General features: G+C 48.4%; 2 protein-coding genes and 1 long non-coding RNA gene across 11 annotated transcripts in view; 2 read left to right on the forward strand and 1 right to left on the reverse strand.

The window, feature by feature from the left end:
* Positions 1-547: 547 nt before the first annotated feature.
* Positions 548-4121, forward strand: LOC135315800 (uncharacterized). Its single transcript, XR_010375284.1, has 3 exons — positions 548-628; positions 2507-2655; positions 3593-4121. It is a non-coding gene; the product is annotated as an uncharacterized LOC135315800 (long non-coding RNA).
* A 1024-nt stretch (positions 4122-5145) lies between these two features.
* Positions 5146-11685, reverse strand: SPRING1 (SREBF pathway regulator in golgi 1). Its single transcript, XM_064466146.1, has 5 exons — positions 11426-11685; positions 10638-10794; positions 9196-9347; positions 8566-8679; positions 5146-7514 (listed from the first exon to the last, which is right to left on the reverse strand). Exons 1-5 carry the CDS (start codon positions 11534-11536, stop codon positions 7431-7433), a joined length of 618 nt encoding a protein of 205 aa, XP_064322216.1. The 5' UTR covers positions 11537-11685; the 3' UTR covers positions 5146-7430.
* The window catches only part of RNFT2 (ring finger protein, transmembrane 2), a 31493-nt gene continuing 30666 nt past the window's right edge, over positions 11561-12387 (forward strand). For 5 of the 9 annotated variants that reach the window (XM_064466136.1, XM_064466143.1, XM_064466145.1 and 2 more), the window contains exon 1: positions 11561-12034. The gene's annotated coding sequence lies outside the window, so the exon portion shown is untranslated. Of the gene's footprint in view, positions 12059-12387 lie in introns of all 9 variants that reach the window. The other 4 variants (XM_064466137.1, XM_064466139.1, XM_064466138.1 and 1 more) reach the window with 4 other exon arrangements.

Genomic DNA, 12387 nt, shown 5'->3' on the forward strand with positions numbered 1-12387 from the left:
GAACTCTTGTTGCTGAAAAAGTAAATGTATGCTTATCAAAGCAAAACCCACATATTTGAGGTGCATTTGCCTAATGGGATCCAGGTTCAAGATCCAAGTTCTTAGGGACAAATGCAACATAAATGGGAAAATTCACACTCTGCTTCCTCGCCCAGCGGACAGCACAGGTGCCAAGAAACACTACTTTTCTCTCCAGAAACTTTGGATGGGTATGCCTTTTAACACATACCGCAACCATGATAGTATGAAATTTTGCCTAAATACGCAAAGCAAAGGTGGACGCAGACACTGGCAAGCTACAGCTAGCACTGGATTAAAGAAATTAAGATAGAAAAGAGAGAAGCCCTCTCATCTCAAAGGCAAGGGGAGTGCTACACTACCTCTCCCTACTTCGAAAAAAGCAACATTTCCTTTAGGAGGGAGAATTACTGCTACCCCATTTCAACCTTCAGTTACTAAAGCTGAGACAGATCCAAGGCAAAGCAGGGGAAGGGAGAAAAGATACGGGGGCCTGTGGAAAGGAAAGGGTGGGGAGAGAAACCGGAGCAGCCAGTGAGCTGAGAGAAGAAACATGGAAGCAGGTTCAGGGGCGGCGGCAGGTTACGAAGCAGAGCCGCAAGGCGCGGTGGTGAGAGGCTGGGAAGAGGGGGGAGGAGAAGCGGGCTCCGAGGGGCCGAGCCGCTCCGCTGCCCCGCGGGGGCGGCCGTGACCCCCGCCCCACGCAGCGGGCGGCCGCCGCCGCCGAGCACCGGCGGCACGGCAGGGCAGCGGTGAGGTCAAGGCTTAATTGCGAGTTAAAACACAGCCTTACGCGTGTTTTAACCAAAACCACCACTACCACCACCAAAAAAACCCTCAGCAGGCTCGTTCAGCTGTAGCCTGTCAGGAGAAGCTTGTAAGCGAGTGTAAACAAAACTACTGCTGAAACAAAGCAGCACCTCGGCGCCGACAGGCGTTAGAGCAGCGCCGACCCTTCTCGCCCCGAGACCTCGACCGCCGCGGCGCGGCCTTACCTCGGTTTGCCCTGTCAGAGCCACCACCGGGGAGGCAGCGGGCCGCAGCGCCGCGCAGCGCGGGAGAGGGCGCTCCCGCCGGGGGCCGCGGTCCGGGCACGGCTGGGGCGCTCCGGGAAAGGCGGGAGCCCGGTGCGAGCCTCGTCCCGGGGCCCGGTTCGTTACCGCAGCGGCCGCCCCAGCTCAGGGTTCCCCTCGCCCCGGGCCGGGCAGCTAATGGGGGGGCGGGGGGGGGGGGGGGGGAACGGCACACGGACACAGCGTGAGGAGAAAAAGGTGGGAAACGTGGCCGAACGGGGAGGCGGCAGCGGGAGCTCACCCTGCGCCCTGCCGCCAGCCCTCAGCGAGCCTCAGCCCCGCAGGAGCCCGGGCCTCGACCGCAGAGCCCTCCCTTCACACCTCCGGGGCCTGGCTCGCAGGGAGGGGCCTCTCTCACTGCGTTGTCAGAGCGCAGCGCCTCTGAGGCGTGAGGAGAGAATCACAGAATGCCCTGAGCTGGGAGGGACCCACAAGGACCATCGAGCCCAGCTCCTGCCCCTGCACAGGACAGCCCCAAATTCACACCGTGTCTCTGAGGGCCTTGTCCAAGTGCTGCTTGAATATCGCCAGGCTGGTGCCGTGATGCCTCCCTGGGGAGCCTGTGCCAGGGCTCCACCACCCTCTGGGGGAAGGACCTTTCCCTAAAACCCAGCCTAACTCTCCCCAGGCACATCCCCAGGCCGCTCCCTCGGGTCCTGGCATTGGTCACCAGAGAGCAGAGACCAGCCCTGCCCCTCCTCCTCCCCTTGGGAGGGAGCTGCAGAGCACCATGAGGCTGCCCTCGGCCTCCTCTGCTCCAGCTGAACAAACCAAGTGACTTTAGCTGCTCCTCATATGGTTTCCCCTCTAAATCTTTCACCAACTTCGTGGCCTCTTCGGGACCCTCTCCAGTAGCTTTATATCTTTAATGTCCTGCGGCGCCCAACACTGCACCCAGGACTGGAGGTGAGGCCGCCCTTGCGCGGAGCAGAGCGGGACAATCCCACCCCTCGCCCGGCTGCGATGCAGGGCTCGGTGCCCCCCAGGGCACGGCTGGCCCCCTTGGCTGCCAGGGCATGCTGGTGGCTCGTGTTCAACTTGCCATCGACCAGAACCCCCAGGTCCCTCTCCAGGGAGCTGCTCCCCAGCCTCTCATTCCCCAGAGAGCTGCCATGACAGAGCAACACACAGTAGCAGTTGGGCAAATCTCTCCAGTTTCTCCCCCTACCATGAGGGTCGGGGGGGTTATTATTATTATTTTAGTACAACAGTTGTCAATCAGGTTGCCCCAGTACTGTGGCTATTTCCCCACATTAGTACCCATGACTGCCCAAAAAGTTGAAAACCCAGGAATCCCTTACAGGTAAATTTATATTGTAGGTGTGCATAGCCAGGCCAAAGATGCAGGAATATACATACAGACGCTCCACACATTTTCCTGGAGCAACGTAATGACTTGTGTTCTGTACTTGTAGGTTCGCCTGCCTTTTGCCCACTGAAATCCAGCTCTAAGGGCCATCTGCCAGCCTGGCTCCACCAGGAAGAGACAGCTTTTATCCAAATGCTGTGGTAACCTCTGGTGGCTGATCCTCGCTGTTACACCAGTTGAGATACACTACTAGAAGTAAGTTTGTAGGCTGACACAAGAAGCTGAGCAGACAAAAAGATATCAGAAGGGGTATATTACATTTGTTTACTCACACTTTTATATGCATTTGCTATTATAGAGCATTGGGATTTTTTAATTTAATGTGTATTTTTAAGGCATCAGCAATTTAGATAAATCAGGACCCTGTTCATCCCTGTATAAACATATTTACTTCCTCAGATAGCACAAGTTTTATTACTAAGCAGCTCTAACTGTAATTTGCAAATAATCTACATTTTTCAGTTTGAAGACGTGGAGACAGACTACCCCGTGTTACCTTACATAGCCGATAGATGCATTTCTATGCATATGACAACGTCAGTAGTATAGGATACTGGAGTGGCTGGGCACCTGTGACTTACATTCAACCAACTTCTTCAAACACATACACATACAAGAAAACATTCACTGAGTTAGATAGGTATTATTCATACGAATAGGTACATTAAAAGCTGGAGGTGATGCCATGGTCAGAAGTCCTAGGAACCATAAATGTAGAGTTGTCATCTTGCTCTGAGGAGTTTAAAATCTAAACAAATTTTTTGCAGGACAGGAACAGAATGTAGAGAATTGACATATGATTCCCAGCCACCTTGAGTCCTACTAGTGTGCCTTACTCTGGAGGTGTATGCAGAGAGACAGAAAACATACTGGATTTTATTGGAAGCTTCCATTACACTAGCAAGAAATCAGGTGCTGATCGTCATTTCAACCATTAATAGCAGAAACAGATTAATTGTAATCTCACAGGTGAACTAACATCTGCCTCCCGTTCCATTTGCAACTATAGCTTGTGGTCTTCTATCCCCTTAATTTAAATACACACTAGAAAAGCTTCTACAAGGCAAGATTTTCAGCCAGAATTAATTTCTTAATTTTCTCTACTCTGCAACTTTGTGTTATTTCACCATAGGCAAAACAGCAGACCACAGCAACAAGCACGCTTCAATCTGAAATCACCCTGAGAATTCTTGCTTAAGACCTACACTTCTAATCTACTAAGAACAATGATTTCTAAGAAAAATCTGTGGCCATATGACTGCCTCAAAAATGGAAAACATCACGTAGACAGTATGCATGTTACTACAAGTCAGACCTTATTTGACCAAAAATTTTAGATATAAATGCCTGTTTAATTGGACGTGGATCAAAAATGAAGAACTAAGTACTTTCCCATCATTCCCTGCAGGTTTTGAAGTTGGCATTTTTCCCCCTCTGCATATATTTAGTTGTTTGCCTTGGGTTGTAAAGAAATACAGAGGACTCGTATTAAAGCACCAATAATTTGCTGAACTCCGTCTTCTGTGGAACTTGCTGAGTAGGAGAATTCCTTTTCACCTCCTCCCCCACCTCTCCTTGACTAGAATAACTGAAGAACAAATATCACATTATGGTGCTAGGTTAAAGGAACTAGTGTGTTTGCAGTTTAAGTGACTAGCGCAAGACAGAACAAATCCTAAAGTTCAAGCCTGTGCAGCTAAATGACAAGGGAGGTCAAAAAAAGTTTTGCTTTTTAAAAGCACATCAGAACAAAGACTCAGGTTTAGGATTTGCTGTGCTTAGTGCTTTATATTCTGAAACTGACTAACATAGTTCGTTAGAAAGTTCTCCAAGTGATTAAACCTGAACACTTTCAGAAGACAAAGAATTGCCACTGCAGTGAGTGAGATTCTGAGATGCAGAAACCATGTTCCCAGTTCATCAACCATTTAGTGTTGGCCTCAAACCAAGAGTTGGCTTTTGCCTTTTCAGAACTCCAGCACATCACAATAAGAATTTTTAACCGGCTCTCCCTGCACCATCCCAATGGAGCAGTACAGCAGGTTCTTTCAAGGCTAATGGCTCAAGTTTAAATTCAGCTAGGATGGCAGTTACTGCTTTGCCCTTCTGCCATAGATTACTCTTTCCAAATTGGTACAGCGAAATACTATACCTGTTCCTCATTACATGTCAGCTGCTACCATTTTTCACTAGCATTAATATTCTTGTAAACTACAGAAATCAAGGAGTATACAACCCATTCAATTATCCCCAGCATTGACCTCAGTGCAGATAAGCAGAGCCAGTCACTCCATCAAATGCTCTCATTAGATCTGCTGCCAAATACAAGTCAACAACCTGAGCCTCTTAGCTGACAAATAGAAAGGAGATGTCAGACGGCCAGTGACAACCAGAGTCACCAAGCTTTTTTGCAAGAGGGATGGACATCACTTAAATCACACAGAAGTATTACCAGGAAGCACATTTGACATCTCGCTGTATCTTCACAACGTGAAGCAATCATTTGCATACCTTTCCCTGCTCAATCCGCTTTAGAAAACAGACAGATCTTTCTGCGCACCATTGAGAGAAGCTTGCTCTTTTCTTATATTCAAGTTACTGTCCCTCTCTCCTCCACTGCATTCTTCAAACTTACATTTTGGTAGTGTTGCCTTAGAGTTCAATGAAAGACATGAGAACAGGCAGTATTTTAGAACACAGATAAATTTTTAATGATTTCACATATAGTATAGACACTAGTTGAACAGCTCAACCACAAGGGAGGGAGGGAGGATGCCATATCTGTCCCATTGAATGGACAATGGTCACAATGCACTTCTGATCACATCCTGTTTTTCTAGGAGAGAAGGGGCCAGGGATTCCCACTAATATTGTCTAAATTAGGTTGGTTCTTAGGATTTCTTACAATTTCTGCTTCAAGCAGCGGTATCACCTGCTAAAGAATTAATACCAAGTTGAAAAAGAAAGCCATCAGTATCTTGATCTCAGCAGTCGTGGTGCAAATCATGAAGTGCTGGAACACATCTCAGTGGGAATGATATGATGGTCCAACCTGATGGCCTTCCCTGAAGAAAACAGTTACAAAGTGCTGGAACAGGGGTGAAGAATCTGTTTAACACTGAAAAGAGAAGTAACCTCTGCTACCCTCTGAAGACAGCATTTCACACTGCATCTTCACGCTATCATGTCTGCTGCAGCAAGTTGCCATAGGATGGCAGCAAAGGGGAAACAGATTTTTCAGCTGGATAAACTGCTAACACTAAAGCTTTTAAGCTTTGGGAGAAACAAGATTTTCAAGAGAATCTGCTGACAGAACCATTATCTCACTTGATGACTTCTGGGAAAGAACAATGAAAACAATGCAAGTGGATTTTATCAGATGGCTGGTAACACTACTTCTAGAATGTTTATATCGTATGTAATTGCAATAGCATTCTACAGGCTTTTTGCACCAGGATACTCTGCCACTCTGCTTGGCTGGCTTTTGGGGGATTTTTTGCTTTGTTTTTGTTAAAGCCTCTGTAGATTGTTTTATTTCAGTCAAGGAATAGGAATTATCAGTTTAAATAAGCATACACAAAGTCAAAATCACAGAGGAGATGGATGGGGTAAAAACAAGAGAAATGAGGCTTTGCATGCAGAAAAGAACAGCCCAATTTTGCCTAGCGCTTGGACTTTGCCCAGTGACTTGCAGAAGGGGAGCACAAATTGAGTCAGCATTTTACAGGTTCTCTATCCATCTTTTCTGTGTTGAGTGGCCTTAAGAGGGAGACAGTTTAAATTGCAACTTAAGAAAGCTGGGAAAATTTGTGGGAGAACCAACCCTGTTCTAGCGCCATTCTGATCAGACTGGCATTCCAGAGTAGCAAGTATGTCAAACAGCAAATCAAAACCATCATGACTGTTTAGCTGAACTCATGCACCACAGTTGTCCTCAGTGGAGGGCTAGTGCCACGTCCTGACATTCTAATTACTGCATGCTCAAGACCATCATTAAACTGAAATCCTAGAACAACTCCACCCTTTGGCCTCCTACACAACCAGGAGTGAAGTACATTTGAATTACCAAAGCCTGAACAAGTTCAAGCGAGCGAATCTGCAGTACTCCCTGCCACAAAGCGGACTAGCAGAGCGCTCTTTACAAGACTAAGACTCCTCTTTGAGGAAACCGTTGCAGAGTAACAAGGAAAGTGTTTACAGGCAACAAACATCCCACCCTAGGCAGCTCCCTGCTCTTCTCTCATGCTATGGGACTTCGACAGCCTAACAACTCCATTGGAGTTCTGAATGCTTTAAATTAACTAAGAGGAACATAAGCACTATAGTGACGAATCCCAGCACAATTCCTTTAGACTAAGGAGGAAAATCACCATCCAATTTTAGTCAGGATCTAAAATATCCTTTCTACCTCACATAACAAAACAGGGACTGAAAGATATCAACAACTACCTGTGAAAGCATCTGTACTTTCAGGTAGTAATCCATATAAAATGAATAAATAATTCATAATTACATATGTAGTATACACCATGTATGTCAAGAAGTGCTCCAGAGAGAGAAGCACAACAGGCATGCTTTACCCTCTTAAAGCAAAAGTTCTCAAATTATTGCTGTCACTCTGGAAAGTCTCTGAAGTGCAGAGACACAACTGAACCTCCATGTACAGCTGCAAAGCTACATTAGTCATTTTCCTATGATGTTTTATAGCCTAGATTGACTCTGTGCATCCTATAATTTAGAGGAATATTCAAAGAATGTACTAGTACTCTAAAGCAGGTGCATAACTGAAGACAGCAAGATTCAGTCCCGGAGAACTTAAGTCTCTCGCTTACACTGTACACCTTGGGCCTTGTCCCCAGAAACAACGTAAGCCATTTACACTGAGGCTCCTGTAAAGCAGCAGCTGACGTCTTGCTCTTTTGGATTCCAGTCTCCAGTTCCGTCCCTCTGTTGCTTAGGTCACACAGCTTTCAAACAGGCAGAAGCTCTGGGGGATATTCACCATAGCAGTATTTTGCAATTGGGTCTCTATAGGTATTTTCATGCTGCACGCTCTGTCAGGAAAAGGAGAAGCTTTAATGATACACACGTATTGAAAAAACACATCTCTTCACTGAGGGCCAAAACCCAGAGCATTTACACGTATGCAAAAAGTTTTCCAAATTCTTCGACTCATTAGAATATCATCCAGTGTCAATCAACACTGCACTCCCAACATACAGAAGACAGTCGCTATATTATACCACTTTAACGTTGAGCCATACCCAGAACCTACTTTTCAGGAGACTACCCAAGTAGGTGGGAATAGATTCAGTGTTCAAAAAAAAAAAAAAGTGTTATATGCGCTTTGGCAGTATTGTCAGATGTCCTAAACATCAAATGTCAAAACATCAAGCAAGGCACAATAAAGTTGCTACTTGAGATGCATGCAGGTTTCTTGATAAAGCTAGAGCTCAGGTACCATGGGTAAGAAACCCACAACTTTGGAGACATTTGGAACTACATCCTTTGTTGGCAGTCCATCCCTACTGCTATATTTAATACTCAAGCTGCATGACATCTCTGACAGCACTTTCTAAGAGGCCTGATGCTTGCTTAGACAAAAACTTCTAATAAAATCACATGGGTAACAGAAGTTTACCTCTGTTCTTAAAAAGCAAAAAAACTCAACATACTTTTTGAGCTCCTATGCAGATGATTGTCAGCATATAAGTCTAAAAATGTACCGTAAATAGCATTCTGAAGCTACTGGGAACAACTCTCACTGTTCTCATCCTTAAGAGATCTTCCCCAGAACTTACCCGAGATCCTCACCAGTCACTGACCTCAGCTAGTCTCTTTTTAGTTAAGTACCTCTTTTCTAAAGAGAGCCTACAACTTATCCTGCTCTAAATGTGCACTTTGCCCTTCATTTACTGCTGATGTTACTATTTCACCTTACAAATCAGAGGACTGTCTCCACATTTGCTCTCAGCATTTATGAAAATGCCCATGTGCATGCAAGCACAACAGACCAGCCATTCATAGGACCAAGCCCCATTTTCCAAGGGCACTTTTTGGGTATTGCTTCCATTTTTGAGCCCTGGACATGTACTTGTGTTTTACCTGTGATGAAGTCCTACATTTCGCCAGACACAACTCAAAGCGATCTTCCACTGCCATGAAGAGGTTTTGGAAAGCAATGGCTGCCCGGTTCAAGAAACGTTCCAGAAGATGTTGCTGAAGTGGTTAGCAAAAAAGACGACAAAACAGAAAACCCACAAACACTGTAGGTCAACAACGAGTAATCAAAGTCCACCTTAACCTACACGGCTCAAGTATTAGAGGAATAGTAAGCAACTCCATTACAAATTTCTAGCAAGCACAGAAAGGTTAACACATCACGGAACCCCGGCAGCAGGAAGAGACTCTAGAGAAGCTAATGGAATGCAGCAAAGTGCCAATTGCAAAACTGATACTGGCTGGAATAGCTTTTCTGCAATCATTTCCCTTCAGCAAATGCAATTCCCCTGAAGTTGAAACACCTTGCTAGACTCCCAGTATTTCCTCTCAAAGGTGGGAAGGATAGATTTGTTTCAGGGTTTATTTATAGCCTGCCATATGGTTCTCGCAGGCTTTCCTCATCCTGCCAAGAAAAGGAACTGTGCCCTCTAAGGGAAAAGCTCCTCACAAACACCCACTTTAAGCCACAGAGGAACCTGAGAACACCTGAAAAGCAGAAGAAAGACCACGCACCTTGTTGGGCTGCAGGCAACAGGAAACACAGTACTCGTACACGCTGCAGCAGCCGTTGGGAAGGCAGCTGTCGCAACTGTACAGCTTCGTACTGGGCACGTTGACATTACAGCAGCCATTTACCAGTAGGTCCTTCCTCTCACAGATGTGGCCTGAAACACAAAAACAGTAGTAATAACTGGCGAGACAAACTCTTTTGTACGGTCTATAGAAATGCTATAGTAAGAATCACATCACTTAAGAACAGGTTTATTTATCATTTAGTAGATTATGATCCCCCTCAAGGTGGCTGAAGTCCTAATTAGCAATTCTTTGAAATAATGCTTGGACATAAAGCTGAGTTTTACTACAATCTGGTGTTGTAGTACAACTATTGTATACCTAATCTAATATGCTGTATATACAGTATGAGTCATTAAATGCAGGATATTCAAGTTCTGATCTCTTTTTGGCATAATTCATTGTTGTGATTGGAAGGGAAAAGATAACTGGCAACGATGGTACTGGAGAAAACCCTGACATACGTTCTTTTGACCAGTCTACATCTGGATAGCTCTCTTTTCAATTCAATATGAGGAGGCTTAGATTTATCCATGCAGGATAGTTGTAATATTCATTGAGAGGAATCCCTAATAGTATAGAACCACAGTGCGTGTCCCTATGGAAACTGTGCTATCACAGTGCTAGACTATGAAAGATATCAGTCATTTTAGAGACCTGGGCGAATCAGCAGTAAGCATAATTCAGGCAGGGCTACATTTGGTGTCGACGCAAATCACAGAAGATGTGACAGTTATTCTACAGCCTTGATTTCTGGTCAAGAAAGGTCCGGCACCCGAGCAACAACCACATTGGGGAAGCATGTGCGCATGGTAGGAAAGGCTCCATACACTCAAACCAAGTGGTTAATCTGAGAACCTGCAAGTGACATCCTTGGGTTTACAGGGGTCAGGTGAGCTCGTTAACTGTGACTGAGCACTAATTATACCAGTCCTGAGCTGCCTCCATACAAGGCCAGTTTTCCCCCATTCCTTTCCCTAACATACCTGGCAGTAGGAATACACTGCAGGGAGAGACAGATAGCTCTGCAAGCAACCACGCTAAATTGAGCGGGACTCAACGTCTGAGTTCTGTGCAAAGGTGACTGGAGTTCTTTGAATATAAGGTGGTCTTGGAAACAGTACAGCTGCACTCGTGAGGTACCGTGCCTGAGCGGAGCCAAGCGGGACACAAGCCTGTTGCGCACAGAGCCACATCAGCAGTGTCTGCAGCTGCAGCAAAATTAATCCAGTCTGAGGATGAAAGGCCAACAGCTCAGGTTCTGCGGTAAGAATGCCTCACTAAAGAGCAGCTGTTACTTGGAAGCACCATCAACAACCAGACAGGCAAAGCAGTGTTCTAGACTGCAAAAGGCAGAATAAATTCTTAGTATCAAGGTATACCCAGTTCATCTGTAATGAGGAGCTTCCCCTGCACAGAATTCCTGCACTGGTTACTCAGCTGACTGCTGTTCCCCGAACTGAACTTCACCTTCCACATGATCGGCTGCTCATGCTCTTGCACCTGGAGGAGAGTCCGATCTCTCACCATCCTTTCTTCCTGCAAGGAAAGACAGCGATGCAACCAAGCATACAAGTTCCTTCTGCCACCCCAATCCACTTGTCTGTCCCACAATTAAAAACACCTAGTAGTTGTAAATTCAAGTGTTGGTGGAGTAAGCAACACATTACTTGCAGTAGCTTACTTCTTGCTGTACACAGCATGGAAGCGACATAACCCAGTAAAACGGGGGTGCGCAAGTTCACCACAGGATCGGCTAGCACAGCTGAACTCGGCGACTACAACCACAGAAAGTAGCATGTATTGTATTAAATAACCACAGGCGCGCAAATTTCTCCTCTGTAAGTTCTTTGCTAGTGGACTTAGAGTTCACAAGAGATACTACAATAGAATAATCAAGTCCCTTCGAGATTTTTTTTTTCCCCCCTAGTTTTGGTCCAAAACACCAGTGCTGCCAAACACAGCAGCAGGCATGACTTTACTGAACTCTTTTCTTTATTTAATAATTATTACGTAATTCTTACGGCAACATACCCCAGGAGTTCAGGGGCAGCACTTGAAGAGCAAGAGCGACCCCGGGACGAGGGACCTCTTTAACCCGCCCCGCTGCGCGCCGGCAGCGGGACGGCAGGTCCCGCGGCGGGACGGGGGCTGCGGGGCGGGCACTGACCTGCTTGAAGGTGCTGGTGAGGAAGTAGACGAGGGAGACCCCGAAGACGACGCCGAGGACCCAGCGCTTCCTCAGCAGCCGCCGCCACAGCACGGCTCCCCAGGGCACCATGGCGGCCCGGCCCCGGGGCGGCGGGCTGGGCCCTCAGCCCCCCGCCGCCGCCGCGCTCGCCCGCCGCGCGGAGGGAGAGGAACGGCGGAGGCCGCGCTGGTGCGGGACCGGCATCGCCGGCGGAGGGAGGGAGGGCCGCGCCCGGCGGAGAGCCCCGGCGCTGCCACCGGGCCCGGCCGCCCTCCCGGGGAGCGCGGCCCAAGCGCTTCCGCCGGCGCGGGGCGGAGGCGGCGGGCGGCGCGGATGTGCGTGCGCGCGCGCAGGGGGTGCGGCCGCGCCGGGCCCGGGCGCTGCCCGCCGCCGCGCCGCGAGGTACGGGGGGGCCGCCGCCGGCGGGTCCGGCCCGGCCGGGCTCGCAGCTCCCCAGCGCCGGCCCGCCCCCCACCCCCGCCCCGCTGGGGCATCCAGCCGCCGGCTGCGCCGGGAATCCCCGCCCCCGACCGGCTGGAGGAAAAAGGCCTGGCCTCGGTCTCTCTGCGTGGGTGCAGATAAGTGCGTGTGCGTACGTAACGGTGCTTGTAGGTGCGTGTCTGTGCCTATCTGCGTGTCGATACAAGCACATCTCTGCGTGTATCTCGCCTGCACGGGCGTGCGGCGGCGTGCAGCTCAGCGGGCGCCCGGGGGCGCCTCTCGGCTGAGCAGGGCTGCAGGTGCCGCGGCCAGGGGCGAGCGGCCGCGCTGGGTCTGCACGCGTGCGGGGCTTCGAGCAGCGAGGCTTCGAGCAGCGAGGCTTCGAGCAGCGAGGCTTCGAGCAGCGAGGCTTCGAGCAGCGAGGCTTCCCGCTCCTCGCTCTCTTTCTCAAGGAGATGGAGAGGGGAAACTCGCGGTGCTGTGGTGGAAATGACTCTGTG

This window comes from Phalacrocorax carbo, chromosome 15 (assembly GCF_963921805.1).
Source record: "Phalacrocorax carbo chromosome 15, bPhaCar2.1, whole genome shotgun sequence".
Lineage (NCBI taxonomy): Eukaryota > Metazoa > Chordata > Aves > Suliformes > Phalacrocoracidae > Phalacrocorax > Phalacrocorax carbo.